Here is a 20130-nt window from a genome sequence, read left to right on the forward strand (position 1 = left end):
CTATTTTTTCCTGGCCCACCCTTTGTGAAATAGCAACCAATTGCCCAATAAGGGAACCTTTAAACAAAACCCACTTATTTTTGCAAAGGCAGTACATGATTAAATTAAAGAAGTAAACAGTAGCTGGCTGCCAGCTTAATATGAAAAGAGGAAAGTCAGCACTTCTCTATTTCCCCTTAGCTGCATTTTGCTCTCCTTTTTCATTATCTCAATCAGAAGTTCTTAAACTGAGGCCCATGAGCTTTTTAAAAAATTATTTTGATAATTATATTTCAACATAATTGGTTTCCTCTGTAATCCTATACATTTCATTTTATGCTTTTACAAATATTATGCTGAGAAAGGGGTCCACAGTCTTCCCCAGACTCCCAAAGGGGTCCAGGAGCCCTGCTCTGGATTCTTCTGACCCAAAGAGAGGGTTACAGAGATATTATTTATTTGTCGCTCTCCTCCTCCCCACACAAATGTGTGTGCAGCTCTGCTGAAGCCTATAAACAGTGGTCTGGGGCAGCAGCAGTTCTTTCCCTAGACCAAAGGTGCTTTAAACCCAACCTGAAATAGCAAAAAGGACACTTTTGGACATAAACAGAGCCCTTCTTTCAATTTTTAAATCATCTCGTTCTTCCAATTTCTCTCTCAATCAACCAAAGTAGACTTTAGCTCTAATCATTGGAGAATTGTTAGAGAAGTGTTGGGAAAACAGATTTTAAATTAACTCCACCACTTATTACTGTGCAATTTGGGGTAAGTTACCATCCCTTAATAAAGAAGTGAGAAGGCAGCGAGGTGGCGCAGTAGATAGAGCACTGGCCCTGGAGTCAGGAGGACCTGAGTTCAAATCCTGTCTCAGACCTGACACTTGACACTTACTAGCTGTGTGACCCTGGGCAAGTCACTTAACCCCAATCATCTCACTATAAATAAATGAATGAATGAATAAATAAATAAATGAGAATCTGAAAGATAATGAATGTTGTCAGTGAGTCAGAACTCGAGTCTCCATAATTTCTCAACTCTCCTCTCCTCTCCTCCTTAGAGAATTAAGAATAGTCACATCTATGGAAAAGGAAAGAAAGCATTCAGGTAAACAATAAATTCATTGATATATTTTCATAAAGAATCAGACTGATCTTCAAAAATAGAGTAAACTAGCTAGGCTTCCAGATAGCCTTACATGGCAGAAAGAATGCAGTAATTAAATGGAAAAAAAAAAAATAAAAGAATCATCATACCTGGAGAGAAACTACACTGACATTATCAAAATGGAGATGGCCATTAGACTGTGTTACTGCTGGATTTGCATAACATTTGACTCCATTGATGGCAGGCGCTTTGGGGGCTGGGGGATTCGCTTTTTCTTGGGAAGGAAAGAAGTCCTCCTTTGCAAAGTGAGTATGATCATTCTGCAGTGGAAAAAATGGAAAAGTACACATTTCAGAGATCAAGATACAAGTTAATCAAAACAAGTAAACAAAAGGAAAGGCATCTACTTTCTATTCACAAGTGGGAAAAATTCACATATTTGTTTTTATATATGTTAAATACAATCTTTTAAAATATACAATTTTGGCTCAGATTCTGGAGGTTTTGTGATCAATCGTTAAGGAGTTTTGAAACACCTCCTTACAACCCTGGTCACTCCCTTCCCTCGAGTCAAGAGAATATCTGTTAATCCCTCTCATAGGAGAGAAGAGTTTCACCCTTCCCCCCAACACACACACCTTTGAATTCACCCTCCCCAACCTGGAGAAAAGAAGGAGGGGGGAGGGGCAGCAGCTACAGCATGTGCCCCACTAGCAATGGCCTTGGGCCCAGGGACAACCGTTGCCTGGAAGGATCTCCCAGGTTCAGCACATCCTGCTCAAGGTAAAGAAACTGGCCTCTGAACTTGGGTAAGCACGCTCTTTTAAATTTGTAATTTTAACTGCTAATGATGAGATGTTGATTCTCTGTGCAAAAGAATTTGGAAATGCATTTAACTAAACTGAAGTCACCTGATTGGCAATGCGTTTGTTTCAAGTTTCAAAGTGGTGAATTTTTTGTATCAGTTATATCAAGCAACTTTTCATAATTTAGTTACTGCTAAAATAATTTGGCTAATGTTGGTTATTGTTTTACTGTGTAAACTAGCCAAAAAGCTTTGTTTGGATTTTGTCTTGCTGAGAATTTGCAAGCATATAATCTCTAACGATTGGTTTTTTACATCAGAACAAATTTAAATTTGAGATGTAAATCCTGGAAAAGTTTTTCCTAAACTGTGATTAGTGAAACTTGCTATTTGAGGTAAAAGCTCATGGGATTTTATTTTGAGTTGTCTGATGGATCATAAAAATCCACTGATACTCAATAATCTACCATCTGAAAGAAATGCCACAAGCTACTCAGATAGAATATGATACAGGTGGGAAGTCAGCATCAGGAAAAGCAGAGAGGACAATTTTAGCCTCAGTCTAAGATGGGATCTTCCTAGCTCAGTTTCCCCATTATGTTCCTTTGAAAAGGAATGTTACCCACCTGGCTATTCCTGAGTCTGGCTATGAGATGGATTTGATACTGCATGGTTGGAAAACTGAATTATCTGTATACAAACAGAGCTAAGGATGTTTTATCCTGTCATATTTGGGCCCTAAATCTAGTCCCTGTTTTATCCTTTTATAGCAAATTTCCATAATCAGAGCAAGGGGTCAGTAAAAGATCAATGCAAGTGTGTGAGATCATGCTGTTTTGACCTGAATATGTAGTCACTCAAAACCCCCAAACAACTGAAATTAAGTCAGAGACATCTTTAGTTTGGTTTGGGGAGGAAAATTTCAGTCATAATTGAAGTGAAAGTCAAGCTCTGACAAATTCGTTTGTGTAACTATTGAACCCAGGGGTGGAAAACTTCTACCTGCAACAGTGTTACTTAAACTTTTGAAAAAGTAAGATCAGGTAATCCTGCAGGTCAAATGCTAATTATTTTAGTGGTACTCTTACACTTTTACTTCTCCCTATGGATTTGTGTCTTCCAGACTACGGGCCATTCACCTACAGTTGGTAGCAAAGAGCAGGTAGCAGCCAATGTCCCCCCATTGTTTCCTGGATGCAGCCTGTGCAAAGCTCCAGTCAGCCTCCTCTTTGGGACCTCCTCGAGGCAGGGACAGCAGCAGTTTCAGAAGCCAAGTCCTTTGCCCCTTACCCCAAAAGGATTTAGGTCTCATTTATTTGAGGGGGGAGGGAAATGATAAGGATGGGATCTGGACCCCAAAAAGGAAAAACCCTGGGCTTTCCCACATGGCCAAATCTCTGGCTTTCACCTGAGGCTATAATCCCAATAACTGGTCTTTCATTATCACCTCTGCTCAATCACCCAATTTTGTTACCTGGCCCTCCATTGCCTATTACCTCCAGCTGGCTGCTGGTCACTTCCCACCCTTAATCCTAGCTAGGCTCCATTGTCCAGGTCCCAGGCATTCTGTTAACCCCAGCTTATTGGCCACTCCCATCCAGATCTCCTTAGACCCCACCTCCAGTCACCCCAAACTACGTGGCCACTCCTAGATCCCTCCCACAGTCTATTTGTATATAAGGTCTATGTTGTCTCTATTAAGGGGCTCAAATTCTTATAATCTATCCAAGCACTCAGATTCTTAAGATCTGGCCCGCTTGCATTAGTGATACAAATGCTTAGATTCCTTAAGAGTCTGGCCAATATGGCAGATGTTCTAATAAACCTTGTCTCTGGCTGAAAAAAAAAAAAATATATATATATATATATATACACACATACATACATATATACACACACACATATATATACATACATATACACACACATATATACACACACACTTTTTTTCTCACTTTAAAACATTGCCCCATTGCTCAGATTCTGATTTCTTTTTCTAGGAAGATGCTCAGATTCATTGAAATAGAATGGATACAAACTAAACATGTTATTCAATGTTCAGTTTATCCTTGTACTAAGCAAATGGTAACTTTTATCATGCTAATCAATGTGTCAATTCACATCATTATCTTAATTCTATTAAGGGCAACTATATATTCATTTGCTTCCATCAAACCATTTGTGCCTAGCAAAACAACAAAGAGAAAAAGAGCTCTTCAAGAAAGCACTTTTACCTGCCCATAAGTCTTCAATAGCATCTTAAGTATTCTTTCTGCAAAGAAGAGAATATAGAATCCACCAAAGACAGCAGCTGCTTTTTCAATGTAGTGATCAACTTTGGGATCAAATCCAAATGCCTAAGAGAAGAAGGAATAATAATTTAATAATTTAGATTAACCCAATTAATTACAGGAAAACAATCAAACACCAAATACCATAGATATTATGACATCAATTAGTGCCAAGATTTCAAGGCCAATTTCCCCCATCCACACCCTTTTGTGGAGCTGTCTTCCAAATACACATGTAAACATGTACCAAAAAAAAAAAAAAAGTGATAATCACTTTGGCATATTCCAGAGGGAGTCAAAATTTTAACTCAACCAACCAGAAGACCACTGATAATCAAAGGAGTAATACAGCAGTGAAAGGCAAAGACTGGAAGACCCCTAGGCTCTGACTAGTCAACAATCCTCATTCATGTTTAAAAATGTAATATAGGTCTTAGAGGTAACATGTAAATGGAAAATTAATTCACTGTCCTTTCTTAAGACCTGCCTCTGGATATCTGGATTTTGGGTTTTTTTTTTTTATTTTTGGTTAGGCAATTGGGGGTTAAGTGACTTGCCCAGGATCACACAGCTAGTAAGTGTTATATGTCTGAGGCCAGATTTGAACTCAGGTCCTCCTGACTCCAGGGCCGGCGCTCTATCCACTGCACCACCGAGCTGCCCCCTGGATATCTGTTCTTTTAAAGGAATAGATGTATTATGAGTATGACTATCAAATCCATACTTTGAAACCTTCACAAATACTTTTGTTCATACACAGAGAGACAAGAAAGAAGATTCAGGGCTTGGGGAGAAAGATAAGGAAAAGAGATTTAAAAGGGCCAAGGGAGGCTACCAACAGAAGTGTCCTAAGAAAAATTATAAAGAGTTGATAATGTTTATTTCAAGAACAAGAAAAAAAAGAGCTAGACTAAAAACCACGAGGCCCTCCTTATGATAAACAGACATACTCACCCACCTGCTCCCCCAAAAAAAGTCCAAAAATGGAAAATTAACATAAAAAACATAGAAACCACCATTTGGGGCCCCCAAAACTGTAAAGCTCACAAGTGAACAGCTGCCTAATGTGAAAAACATTGGGTTAGGAGCCAGACCTCTCATATACTCAAATGGAGCTATGATCTCATCAGATAACAATCCATACTGGCCTACTTACCCAGTGTGACTCTTTTCTACATCTTCTTATAGTTGACCACTGGAACTTCACGCAAATCAAATTATCAAGGGGAAACCAGCCTTCTACCACAAGGGCGCTAGAGGCCTGCCTCCTTCTCTCCTGACCTTGAGAAGGTTCCAGGGGGAACTCTGGCTGTTCAGACACCATGCCTTGTCCTGCCACATGAATAGCCTGTCTTCTCTTCCTGTCATACATTTCCTCAATGGTATATTTTAGTCCCGTTCGTCTCCGATGTACCTCACTGGAAATATAGTATAGCTTGCTCCTGCGTACCATATGCTCCTCCAATTACCTCTGTTGCAATATTCATTTTTAATTCTACAGAGTGTTGTGTTCTATGCCTCAGTGGCATAAAGCAGTACCAGTACAATGTTGCTGTGGTGATCGTTTAAACAGGTCTGAGAGGTAATATGTAAATGGAAAAATCAATTCCAAAGGTATCTAAAGGAAACATGAAATCAAGAGCCTGGACAGCTACTCTTTCTTTTTTCTTTTTTTGGAGGCAATAAGGTCAAGCAATAGGATTTTCCAAGGTCACACAGCTAATAAATGTCTGAGGCTGGATTTGAACTCAGTTACTCTCTGACTTCAGGGCCGGTGTTCTACCCATTGAACCAACTATTTTCAAATCCCAGGTCTGGCACTAACAAGAAGCACAACTTATATAGGTGCCTCAGTTTTCTCACCAGTAAAACATAGCATCTGCCCTCTCTACCTACTTTACTGGGTCATTATGAAACTGAAATAATTTTTTAAAATGGGAAAGCAATACTGTTCAAGGTGTCATGGACATCTTTGGGCAAGTTGGTGAAGATTATGGACCCCTTCTTGGAATAAAGTCATGACTGAAGTGGAAAAATATGTTATACAAATTTCAACTATCAGTCAGTTAATAAACATTTATTACATGCTTAAGTACTGAGGCTACAAAGAAAGGTAAAAGACAACCCCGCTTTCAAGGAGCTTGCAATTTAATGGGGAGAACTATGTATCTGTCTTTTTTTTTTTAAGCAATTGGGGTTAAGTGACTTGCCCAGAGTCACACAGCTAGTAAGTATCAAGTGTTTGGTCTGAGGCCAGATTTGAACTCAGGTCCTCCTGACTTCAGGGCCAGTGCTCTATCCACTGCACCACCTAGCTGCCTCAATCATTTTCTATTTATTCTGTGTATATCTTGTTTGTTCATAGTTCTCCCTAGGGGCAGCTAGGTCCAAATCCGGCCTCAGACTAAACACTGGACACTTACTAGCTGTGTGACCCTGGGCAAGTCACTTAACCCCAATTGCCTAAAAATTTTTTTAAAAATTAAAAAAAAAAAAGAAAATGATCAACAGAGGGAGGGCACTAGAATTAAAGGGAAGAAAAGGCATCCAGGAGAAGCTGGGATTTTATCTGGGACTTGAAGGAAGCCTGAAAAGCCAGGAGGTAGAGATGATGAGGGCACGCATTCTGAGCATGGGAGAAACCCAATGAAAATGCCCAGGGAGATGGAGAGGCTTGTTAGAGAAGAAGCAAGGAGGCCAGGGTCAGTGTGAAGGAATGGGAAACAGAAGGTATAAGCTGTTACGACCACCTCTTCTAGCAGACCTTTCCAATGCCCACTCTTGGACACTTCAGGGCGCTAGAGTGTTCATTAAGCTCATTCGTTTGAGTCTTACCTTTCCAGTGGTTCACAGAGAATTTTCTTTAAAGATAACGGCCTTATAAGGACTTCAATTTGATAACAAAATATGTCAAAAGGTCTTCCACTTAATTGAAATATAAAGGCTATATAGTCACATGCCTCTATATACTACATATAATGTATGCTACATGATTTTAAAGTGCCTTATGAATCTTTATGCATCATATTTTTGTCCATAGACAGATAGACTTCAATGCTTCAAAAGATCAATGATTCCATCAATTGATACAAACCATAGCCCCTCCAGGTTTTAGAGAAAGGGCTCTTAATCTGGGGGGTCCGTTAACTTATTTTTTTTCAATATTCCAATAAATGTAATTGGTTTCCTTTACCATCCTGCGTACTTTATGCTTTTAGACCCATGATTCTGAGAAGGGGTCCAGGTACTTCACCAGACTTTAGTTCAAGGGATCCAGGACACATACAATAGATGAAGAAGCCATGCTTTAGAAGCCAGTTTCACAAGTTGGAATGTTGGACTTGCTGGTGATGAAATTCTGTTCACTCTGTGGAAGACAGCCCTCAGAAAATCTGTCACCACCATGTATTGGATGCCTTCCCAACATGGGAGGTGCTGCCAGAAGCTGTATTCAAAGGGCATAGTTCTTGGGAGCCCAGAGTGACCTCCATGACCCAATGAGGCCCTGAAGGAGGACTTTATCCAAACTCATAGAACATAGATGCATAACAAACATGCACACTTACTTCAGCTAAAGCCAGGAAGAATAAATTCATGATACAGGGTGTTTTAGTCAGCTGTATTATAGGGATAAGGATTGAAACCTTGATTCCACTGATGACTACTAGTGCAGGTCAGCACCTTCTCTGCAGCTTAGAGTCCTTGAAGGGCTCTGATGGATTAAGTGACTCATCCAGGGTCATACAGCCAGTATAGGATCAGAGATAAGACTCAAACACTGGTCTTCCTGGCCCCAAGGTCAGCTCTCTATCTCCTATACAATACTGTCTCTCATATATAGATATAAATGTGTATCACATGCATTTCTCATGTGAATTATATATTCTACTACTATAAATTATATAAGTAAAATAAATATCCACATTATTCTATTTAAGCTCTTGCTGATTATTTATTAGCCTGATAAATACCCCCTTTCTTGATTTTAGATTTCTAAGACATGAAATTGCCAAATCAACCTAGAGCTACACTGTGAAAAACAGAATCAGAAATTCAAGTGACAGTATTTCTTCACGGAGTTATTCATTAAAATAGAATGTCTTACTTAAAAAAAAATAATAAATTTGCTAATTATCCTTTCCTCTCTCAGAAAAAACTTTAGTCTTCAGTATGATGTGTACATGTGATTACTATACAAATGAAAGTTTGTTTTCTTTGTAGCCATTTTAAAGTAGCAATATAATTCACTGCTAATTAAGGGATGGAACCTCTCTGGTCTTCAGGAAAATTCTGGCTCTTGACTTAATTTTCTCTGACTCAGAAAGCTGAATAACATACTGAAAAGTAAGAAAGCTGGATTCCAAGGTTAGCTAATTTACTTACTAGCTCTGGGACCTTGGTTATAAAACATTTCATCTTTCTAGGACTCATCTGTAGAATAAGACACCAGATCAAGTTCCCTAGCGGTTTTTTGAATTGAATTTTATTATTCCAAAAAGCGCTATCTCCACTTGGGTCTATGGTTGTAACAATTTAGCACGACTTTAAAAGATTTTTACCTAGAATTTCCTAAAAGACCACAAAATGAAAATGTTATTTCAAAAAAGTATTTTTTATTCTCTACTCTGTGTATCAGCCTCTTTATCTGGTGTAGATTTCTTTACGTGTGCCTCAATGTAAAAGGATGCCTGTTGTCTCCATCCCTCTGTCTTTCTTTGGCCCTTTCAGTGACTTTTCAAGTTCATCTCTCTCTCTCTCGTCTGTTTTTCTCCCTTCACTGACCAGAGTACAGAAATGTTCTATTTTTTATTTTATTTACTGAATAATTTTGTGTTTATTGCTTTTAATTTCAAGAGCAGCTAAATGGAATATTTTCTCTCTAAGAAAAAAAAAGTTGACAGCAGTTTTATTTGTGTGGCTTTCAAGAGAATTTTTTCTGTGAGTCAGTAGTCCTTGATTGAAAGAAATGTTCTGTTATCCCCTGGGCTTCTTTAGGCAAAGGAAATATTGGATGGGCATTTTCTTGTCTTCTCTGAGTAAATATGATACTGTCTGCTTTTAAAAGAAAACGGTAACACTGTATTGAAAAATTGAACTTGCCAAAATGCAGAACAGTAGAAATCTTTGAGCTCCTCGGAGGTGTACAGAAGTTATTTGAGCAGGAACTGCTGGCCAGAACTTCCAGACTGGTAATTTTGTCTCCAACACAGATAGCCTCTGTAGTTTAGGCTGGGCTTGTTACCTTGCTACGATTCAGTTTTCCCTCAAATAGAATGCAATCCACCCAGCTCAAAAAATGCTGCAAGGATCATCATTAACTAAGGAGACTCAGAATGTTTTAAAGAGGAAAACTGGGCACTGTGTTATTATTAATAAGCACATAAACAAATAGCCAAACACCTTACCTCTGGAATCAGCTGGAAAATTGCATTTGAAAACAGAGTCCCGATGGCCAGTCCCACAAAATAGGTCAAAATCTTGGGGAAATATGGCTTCTTTAGCAACGGAGTCAAAATCAGTCCCAGGAGAGATGCCAGGTTAATGATAGTCACCGAAAGAAATCCATATCCCCAGACTGTAAATGAGAACCAAGATAAAGGACGAGTCTGACAAAGAATTCGCTCGAAATCTAATTCAAAATAAAACACTCCAAACTTGACACTGACTAGCTGTGTGACCCTGGGCAAGTCACTTAATCCTGATTGCCTTACCAAAAAGCAAACCACCACACCAGACTGGCTCACATGCAGATGGAATGCGAGATAACTAACATTAGTGGGAATGACGTATGCCATTTAATTAGCCCTCTCTCATTAAGAATCATAGAAGATTAAAACTGGAAGGACCTTCTGTGATAGTACAGTGGATTTCTTCTCTATTTCTTATAGCTTCCATGACCTGTGTGACTCTGGACACCTAAGACAATAGTGGCTAACATTTACTTAAGCTGGGCAGCTAGGTGATGCAGGGGATAAAACACATGACAGAGTCAGGAAGAACAATTTCAAATCTTGCTTCAGACACTGATTAGCTGCATGACCTTGGGCAAGTCACTGCAGTTCCCAACACCTCAGTTTCCTCATTTGTGACATGAGAAAGCTAGACCTGAAGCCATTTAAGGTCCCTTCCAACTCTAACTCTCTAAGTTCTCTAGGTCTATTAAAAGATCATTATGTATCCCCATCCCCCATATCTAAGGTCAGGTCATAAGAGATGTGTTACAGTGAATAAAGAATCAGGGAAATCTAGGGTTGGGTCCTACTTCTGATTCGCACTAGCTGTGTGACTGTGGATAAATCATTTGACTTCTAAGTCATCCTTGCAGCCCTCTGAATCTATAAACTTCAAAGCGAATGCCTAGATACTAAGGTGAAGTTTCCTCACTATTAATAATAATAGAAGTTTCCTCACCAAAGGTTCCCAATACAATGCTAGAGGGGGAAAAAAGAAGGGGAGGGGGGAAGCTTAAGGTGATCTTACTTTTGGACAAAGATGGTAAGGAGTGAGGGATTCCAGAAATGATTCCCCCCCAAAAAAAATCTCTCTGCCCCTTCCTCAGTGTTAATGAGTTTATGAAAGATAAGGTAGCCTGAGACTATTGGTGTCACACACGTGAAGATCACCACAAAAGGTATAACAGGTCAACTAACAACTTGAGATTGCAATATATGACCTTAGCATGATATTTAAGGCTCTTTGGGCCTCAGTTTCCTCATCTGTAAAATAAGAAGTTTGGGCTTGATTGGGCTCTGAGGCTCCCCTGACTTCCATCATGGACAATGGATGGATGGCAGGAAGATGCCTTAGGGGTTGCTGTATGAAGAACTGTTGGTGGTGGTAGTAGTAGTAGTAGTAGTAGTAGTAGTAGTAGTAGTAGTAGTAGTAGAGTAGTAGAAGTAGTAGTAGGTAGTAATAGTAAGTAGTAATAACATTTATATAGCACTTCAAGGCTTGCAAGGTGCTTTTACACTTTTCCCATTCGACCTTCACAAGAGCCCTTTGAGCCAAGTGCTATCATCACCCTCATTTTACAGAGGAGGAAACTTAGGCAGACAGAGATCAAGTGACTTGCCTGTGGGCTTACAGCTAATAAATGTCTGAGGCTGAATTTGAATTCAGGTCTTCCCGATTCCAGGTCCGGGGCTCAATCCACTGCACCACCTAGCTGCCAAGTATATGCCCCAAACATAAAGTAATGATGATGATGATGATGTTGTTTATAACACTAAATTTTGCAAAGTATTTTACAAATTTCTGATTTTGTAAGTATGTATGTTTAGAGAAGGAGCTAGGTGGTGCAGTGGACAGAGCACTGGACCTGGAGACAAAAGACTCATCTTCTTGAATTTAAATCTGGCCTCAGACACTTATTAGCTGTGTGACCTTGGACCAGTCACTTAACCCTATTTGCCTCAGTTTCTTCATCTGTAAAATGAGCTACAGCAGGGAATGGCAAACCATTTCACTATCTTTGCCAAGATAACTCCAAATAAGGTCACAAAGTCACACGACTGAAAAAACGACTGAGCGACAATAACTCTGTGCAAAGAGCTATTAGTCACAGATGTGATTGTTGTCAGTGAGGTCTTTAAATGCACTAATAATCACACATGCTGCTAGAGTGCACCTCATAATTGGCACATGAATAAGTAAAAGCAATTAGCCTACTACCCAGGGCCCTCATTGCTTGGACACAGGAGGAAAAGAATCAGGCTACTATTTTAAAATAAATTGGAGAATTTACATTTAATGTTTCACCTTGGTCTGACTAAATCTGGCCTCAAATTTTTTAATAAATTGACAATGTAAAATACTTTAATTTACTTTTACCTTAAGGGATATAAGTAAAAGGATAAATTACTCTAGAGACAGCCAGCAAAAAAAAAAAAAAAAAAAGACAGAAAGGCAGCTCAAGGAAAACAGTAATAACTAGGAAGGATTAAACTTCATGATTTTCTGATTTGTGAAATCGAGGATATGAAGTATGAACATGTTACTAGATAACTAACAGACGATGCTTTTTTTAGACAAAGTATTCTTTTTAAAGTAATATGTGCCTTTTCATGAGTACCCCAGGAAATATATTCAAATTCCAAGAGAAAAAGAGATTGACAGACACAGTTCAAAACACTGGGAATAAATGGCACTTTATTTAGGATAGCATTTAAATATATCATTCTCCAAATCCACAGTGATTTCATTCATCCAGCATTAATTCATCAAGAATTAATTTCCAACTATTCACCAGATCTTGGAGTAAAATAGCCAGAAATAAGCCTTAGCCACCAAGAGAACTACTTGGAAACACAAAAAGCTTTACTTTCCACTTAAATCAGATCATCATCATAAATATATGCCTAAACATACTACACACAATAAGTGCTGATAAAGATTACAATGAAATGCATTAAGTAGAAAGAAAAGTTTTTCATCTTATCTCAAGTTAGTAGGAAAAAAAAATTCCCTGATCATTCATGATGCTTTCAAATATAATTGACTACTTTAAAATTATTCACTTGTGCTATGGCATATTAAGGAGATTGAATAAGGGAAAATTCTGAGCAGTTACTGATAACATAATAAACACTACTAGCAATGCCATCACCGCTAAAAAGAAAAAAAAATCATCTTCTATCCTAGTACAAAGAGCACAAGACTTAAAATGAACCCCTCCTTATTCACATCCAAGCCTGGGCATCTGCCTGGAGGAGACACATGAAGAACATGGCGGATATCTTCAAGGATTTGAAGGGCTGCCAGGGAGAAATAGAGATAAACATCCTGCTAGGTTAGAGAGAGAACTAGGGACAGTGGGGAGAAGTTTCAAAGAAGCAAATAGAGGCTTCATCTTAGAAAAACTTTCTCTTGGGTTACAGCTGCCCAGTGGGCCGACTGGGGAATGGGTGGGTTCCCCCTCAATGAGTTTCTCTTCAAGCAAAGGCTGGATGACAATCTAGCAGGAATGGGAAATCTTTTTCAGATAAAGATGGGACTACTGAGGTCTCTTTCAACCTGAATAGCCAGAGCAATCTATGGTGCCATTCTCCTAAGACTGTTTCCCGTTAACCAACTCTGGGTTAACAGGATTTAAACTGTTTCCAGTTCTAGTTAGAACTCTCCAGCAAGCTTGCTAACATAGCATAGCTATAATTCCACCTTCCCTATCCTAACTAGGCCTTTCGAGACCCCCACCCCTTTTGCTACTGCTCCATGCTCCCTGACCCCAACACTCCACCCACGACATGATGGCTGCCATAGGAAGCCCTTTGTCTCAAAACCCTATGTAAACCCAAGCACTCAGTGGCTCTGGGCCAATAGGTGGAGGACACATTCCCCTGCCCATCCAGATCACCACCTCCAGCATGCTACCCTATGGGAGGGGAGGGAGAAGGGAGGCTGAAAGAGATTCCATCCCCGAGATGCATCACCTGTGCTATTCTAATTATCTTTAGGTTTCCATTCAAAGAGCTACCCTAAATCTGCATGACACTACTCTAATGCTGAGACTTTGATTTCCCAGCTATGGGCTAGTAACTGAAACTGAGCCTCAGTTTGTTCATCTATCAAATGGGGTAATGATATTTGTACCACCTACCACAGAAATGAACAATTTATAAATAGTAAGGCACTATATAAATGCCACCTATTATTACTGGCCTCTCTGAGGTTCAGTCTCTTTAAGTGGAATAATAATAATGCTCATTACCCATCCAACAGGTTTCTGTAAGGAAACCTTTTTTGAAGTGTTCTAGAAATATGTAATTAGTATAGCCAATTCTCCTGGAATTATCTATCAGTGGTACAGCGGACTCTCAGCTGATGGAGGCCTCCACCTAATCTGCAACTTGGAGACTAAGAGAGCTGCCCAGACCACTGACAGACAGTTTATGTCAGAAGGAGGACTTGAACGCAGGTCCTTCCTGCCATTATCTTTCTCAAAATGAATCAAAGATGTGTGGGGGAAGGGGCCAAGTTGCAAACACCAACAAGAAATGGATGGAATAGGGATAGCAGCAGGCCCCAATATTTTTGAGAGAAATGAGGAGGGTTAGCCATTAGTCTTCAGATAGTTGATACCATAGGTTGTAGGTTCATTTTTATTTTGAAATATGAAGTCTAGGAAGAGGAGGAACCAAAATTCATTTCTCAGCAACCAGAGAATGAGAAGAGGGGGCAAAGTTAGAAGAAGGTTCAAGAAAAACACTAACAACCCCAAGTGGTCATCTGTTAGCCCTGCCATAAAAATGATCTGGGAACACCAGAGGGCAGAGGTTCTGTTTGTTTTTAGAAGTTTAGTTTGGAAGAGTATCCAGGACTGTAAAATTCCTATGTCACGCTCAGTTCATCAGAAAGACTCATCTTCTTGAGTTCAAATCCTGCCTCAGATACTTACTAGCTGTGTGACCCTGGGCAAGTCACTTAACCCTGCTTGCCTCAGTTTCCTCATCTGTAAAATGAGCTGGAGAAGGAAATGGCAAACTACTCCAGTGTCTCTGCCAAGAAAACCCCAAATGGGGTCAAGGAAACGCAACTGAAATGACTGAACAACAAATTGTCAACTAAATTCAATATATGTTAACAGTAGTTTGTTCATTAAGGGTAGAAGTCTTAACAGAATTACAAACAACTTAAAATGTGCTGGGGTGGGTTTATTTGCAGCTTAAAAAAGACAAAAATCTAACAGTACTGATTTACATTATGCCATATCTCCGTTCCAGACTGCTGCAGTGAGGTTGCTACTATGTCACTGTCTCACCCCAACACCTTCACTGGCTCCCTATTACCTGCAGAATAAAATACCAACTTCCCAACTTGGCATTGCAGATGTTCCACAAAACAGCTCCAACCTGCCTTTCTCAGCCTTATTTCATGGTATTTTTCCCTTCACCCACTCAACATAGCAACCCAACTGGACTCCTAGCTGTCCAGTGACTATGTCCAGTTTCTCTTCCATCTTCTTCCTGCCTGGATTGTACTCCAAACACATCCCTGTTAGAATACTTTTCTTCCTTTAAAGTCTCACTCAGGTTCTACTTTTTCCAAAGGTATCTCTGATCAACTCAGTTGAAAGTAATCTCCCTGATTTTTCTTATAATATTTTACTGGATCCTTCTTTTGCCTTTATTATTTGTCCTTATATCAATCTTCCTTGTGAACATGCCTTATACCTCACTTATGACCTCCTGAGGTCATGGACTTTGTTTTGGTTTTTTTTTTTCTATATCTATAATTTCAGTACTTAGCCTCGTCCTTAATCAACTTAACAAGCGCCTACTATGAGCCAAGTCTGTGCTAAGGACTCAAAAAACAGGCAAAAAATGATCTCTGCCCTCCAGGAGCTCACAATCTACTGACAGAGACAGCATGCAAAGTACTAATTGCTTAGCGAGAAATTGATTTTTTTGTTCAATTGAAAAGAAATGAAATGGTCTGAAATTTTAAATTCTGATAAAAAAGTCAATCAAATGGTGAAATTATGAATCAAATATTTAATATCTATCCTAGTTCTAGGCAGACCATCAGAATCAATGCCGCTTAAACACAGGAATTCAATTTTGCTTGGTTTCTGCAAAGGTGCCAATCATGGCTTTGATCTTTGACAAGTTAAGAGTCACCTGTAACATAGCTAAATATGCCATTAACCAAGCCCTGGTCATTCACATTTATGAGTGGTTTTTAATAGCAGTTTAACAGATTAATCAGGAGACAAAGCCAGAGCTTTAACCACCATATTTCTAATAGCCCCATGGCGGGGGGGGGGGGGGGGGGAACAACGGGACAGGGCAAGTTACATACTTTGTGAAGGTGTTGGTCTGGATTTGTGCTGTGGACGGTTACCACATGGGTGAAATGATAGCTGCTGTAAGACTGCTGGACATATCTTGGAGAAGTTAGAAACGGTGATTCTGGTGCTATTGGAAAGCCCATGAATGGAAAAGATCTCTTCACCAGACAAACACTGCAAAAAAATGAAACAAAGGAAAAATCACATCAATAATACAAAATGACAGAAAAAGAATACACTATTGTGAAAGGCCAGGGAAAGCTTCATCCAAAGTTCTCTACAGAATTCCTGTTTCAGTCTAGGCTTCCCTAAAGCTAGTGAATAGTCTAGGATTCCCGAAAAACAAGAAATTAGAAAAATCACCAAATGCACAGTGAATTAAAAGTCCATCTGTGACATTCAGAAAAATGAGACATAATCTGCATTCATAAAAGTATGGTGGGTGGGGGGGGGTTGGGATCAGGGTAGCTCTAAAGCAAGAGTTAATCATTTTCATATCATGCCCGTTTGGCAGTCTGATAGAGCTCCTGGACCCCTTCTGTGGGATATATAGATATTGCTTCTGCATCAGAGTTTGGAATCAGAGAAATAGTTTTGGGTTTTTTTTTTCCACAAAAAGCCAAGTAGAAACCTTAAGGAAGGCAGTCTGGGGGCTAGGCGGAAGCTGAACAAAAGGAAACTATATTAGAATAAGAAAACACTCTTGGTGGTAAATAGACTAACCAGGAGAATCTGTTTTTGTAGCAAACCTCCGGTGAATGCCCCGATGGCTAAAAAGTTTCCTTTCTAGTACTAAGCTCCTTGAGGGAAGGAGCTATGTCTTCCTCTTTTTTTTTCCTTTTAATTGACATCTCCACTTCTCCTCTTCCTCTCTGTGGCATTTTGACTTGCACAAAGTCCTCTTAATTGACAAGTCTAATGGCCTTGTCTCACATTCTCCTTTTTTGCAGCCTAGAACACCATCAACAACCTCCTCCTGGATAGCCTCTCCTCTGGAGACTTTGGCGACACCATTCTCCCTTGGTACTCCTCTTCCATGTCTGACCTCTCCTCAGTTTCCTTTGCTAAGTGATCATCACTGAGGTCCTGCTCCTTATTACAAGTATACCCCAAGAGTCTTTCCTAGGTTCTCATCTCTTTATCTCCACAGGTTCTCTCGATGACCTTTGACCACCCTAGTTCGGGCTCTCATCACCTCCCCTTTCCCCCCACTGCCCAAGTGATATATTAGCCTCCTAATTGATCTCCTAAACTCTAGTCTCCCTACCCCAATCCTTCCTCCATACCCCAAAGGTGATTTGACCAAGGTCTGATAGTGTCATCTCCTTTCTTAATAAACACAAGTGGCTCCCTATTACCTCTACAATCTAATATGACGCCCTCTTTGGGTCATTTCAAGCTCTTCCAAACCTGACCCCATCCTGTCTTTCCAGCCTCTTTCTTTATTACTCACCTCCAGGTGCTCTACAATCCAACCATAGAGGCATGCCCATTTTTCTCACTGGCTACTGCATCTACTAACTCTGTGCCTCTGTTCTGGGTATATCCATGCCTGGAATATATTCTCTCTTCACCTCTTCATCCCTCATCTCCTTCAAGATTCAGCTCAGAAGCATTTTGAGGCATTTCCTGGTTCCCCCAGTCGCTAGTGTTGTTCCCCTCCCCAGGGTGTCTATCTGCTCCACAAGAATTTTGCATATGTGCATGTCTCCCCCAGTGACAGGATCACTATCTATCAGCCTTTCCCTCTTTTCCATCGAGTTAGGCCAGTTCTTTCCCTAAACTGGAAGGAAGCTGTCCCCAAGACTTGATTTGCCTGGAGAGGCTAAGACTCAGGCTTTTCTGACTGGCCTTACTGGTTGCCTCAAGCCACGGTAACGTGGCATTTTTTTTTTATCATTTAAGAACATTAAAAAAAACCTTTCCAAGTGATGGAGTCAGGACCCCTTTAGACTTGAGGCCAAATCCAGAGTTCATGCGGGCGAAATAAATCTCCTTTTGTTAACTGGAAGGACCACTATCAATTCTAAACTATCAGGGGATGGACTTAAATCAGCCCAGCCTATCACATCTCTGTAAGAATGTAAGCTCCTTGAAGGCAGGGACTGGGGAAGCTTGCAGTTTATGAGGCATTTAAGGTAGGTGTGTGGGTGTGGGGGTCACAAGTCAAAGGTACAATAAGGGGGCACGAACCTAAGAACCTAAGGCAAGTCATTTCACCTCATCTGTTCAAGGACCAAGTTGGACTACATGACGTCCAACTCCCCACCTATAATCGTACAGTATAGTGCTTTTGCAACAGAAATTAAGTGATGATGAGAATAATGTGCTTAACAAACACTTCTTTGATTAACATAAATACTGTCAAGTTTGCATTTGGACAAGAGATAGCTTAGCCAATAAATTATCTTTTCTATATCCCTATTAAACAATCCCATAAGGTCTCTGACATGCATATCTCATGTAGATTTCATAGCTTGGAGGAAAACTAAGCATATTCCTTTTACAAAAATAGCTTAGGAATCATGGAGTATTAAAAAAAAAATACCCAAAGTGTTATTAATGAGGACTCAAACATCTCATGGAGCAAAATCAAAAAATCTTCACTTGGCTAAACTTATTATCATGAAATTGTGAGTTGATGCTAATGTTTGACCTTAGGAAGCTGGTACTCCCTTCATCAGGGAATTATTTAAATCAGAAATCTCAGGCTTTAGTATCGGCAATGAGCTCTATCAGAAGAGATTGTCCTGGTTTCCTGGATAAAACATAAGCTCCCTGAGGGCAGGGACTGTTTCATTTTTGCCTTGGTATCACCAGCACTTAGCACAGTGTCTAGAAATGGTGCTTAATTAATGTCTGTTGGTAAAGTCATGAGACTCTCTGGATCAAATGAGGTAATAATTGTAAAATTCTTTGTAATTATAAACTGTAATTATAAAATGACTATATAAGCACCATAAATCTTAGCGATGATGAAGATGATAATTATGGTGATGATGATGACAATGACAGTGATAGTGATTAAGATGTGTGAGCAAGAAAACCAAAAATAACCAGGCAACCGTGTGGCTCAGTGGGGAAAGAATGCTAGACTTGGAGTCAGGAAAACCCTAGTTCAAATCCTGTCTCATATTTATTGACTGAGGGACCCTGAAGAAGTCACCTTTCTGGGCCTCAGTTAACTCATCTGCAAAATAGGGGTGATAATAATGATATCCACCTCACAGGGTTGTGAATAAATAAGGTAACATATACAGTAGTTCTAAAACCTTAAAGTGCTGAATACTACTTAGCTGGTACTAATTATTAAGGACCTACTATATGCCAGGCACTGTGCTAACTGCTAGGGATACAAAAAGAGGCAAAAGACAGTTTCTGCTCACAGGGAACTCATAATCTAAAGGGGGAGAAAACAAGCAAATAAGTATGTACAAGCAAGCTATATACTGGCTAAGTAGGAAATAAAGAGAGGGAAGGTACTGGGAATGAGAGGGATTGGGAAAGGCTTCCCATGGAAGATAAGGACTATAATGGAAGCAGGGACACCAGTGGACAAAAATGAACAGGGAGAGCATTCCAGGGAAAGGGAACAGCCCCAAAATGCCCAGAGCCAAGAGACGGGGCATCCAGAAGAGCAAGAAAGCCGGTGTCACTGGGTTAGCACTCAAAAACAGATACTGGGCAAATGAGATAACATTTGTTCTGAAAACAATCTGTTAGTTATCTGATTATAAATTAGAGCATGGATTACTAGAACAGTTACTGATCCAGCCCAACCCCACTTTGGGCTCCTTGAAATGCTATCTGCAAAGGCATGAGGAGTAGACAAAATTCAAACACTTTCTAAATAATTTCCATTTCACAGATTGGGGAGAAACTAGTTCAATGGGAAAAGCTGTAGAAGCTTCCTGGCAGTATAACTTCCCAGAGTCAGAAGTCATCCTAACTCCTTAAGTCAAACGTTTGACCCAGTTAGCCCACATTACGCTATTGGTTCATGGTCATCCGTGAATCCTGTGATTCTGAGCATAAGTATTTATTAATCACCTACTATATGACACTCACTATATGCCAGAGGCAAAGACAAAAATGAAAGTCCCTCAAAAAAAAAAAAAGAAAGTCCCTGCCCTGGAGGAGCTGATATTCCAGTGGGGGGGGGGGGG

The 20130-nt window shown here is 39.8% G+C and overlaps 1 protein-coding gene across 1 annotated transcript in view; it reads right to left on the reverse strand.

Moving 5' to 3' along the window:
- The window catches only part of SLC39A8 (solute carrier family 39 member 8), a 67449-nt gene that overhangs the window by 28504 nt on the left and 18815 nt on the right, over window positions 1-20130 (reverse strand). Inside the window, exons 2-5 of the mRNA XM_027853415.1 lie at window positions 15976-16138; window positions 9585-9754; window positions 4123-4245; window positions 1233-1403 (exon numbers count right to left, since the gene is read on the reverse strand). Coding sequence (XP_027709216.1) covers window positions 1233-1403; window positions 4123-4245; window positions 9585-9754; window positions 15976-16138 — 627 coding nt within the window. The remainder of the gene's footprint in view (window positions 1-1232; window positions 1404-4122; window positions 4246-9584; window positions 9755-15975; window positions 16139-20130) is intronic.

Source organism: Vombatus ursinus, unplaced genomic scaffold (genome assembly GCF_900497805.2).
Source record: "Vombatus ursinus unplaced genomic scaffold, bare-nosed wombat genome assembly UNPS02009975.1, whole genome shotgun sequence".
Lineage (NCBI taxonomy): Eukaryota > Metazoa > Chordata > Mammalia > Diprotodontia > Vombatidae > Vombatus > Vombatus ursinus.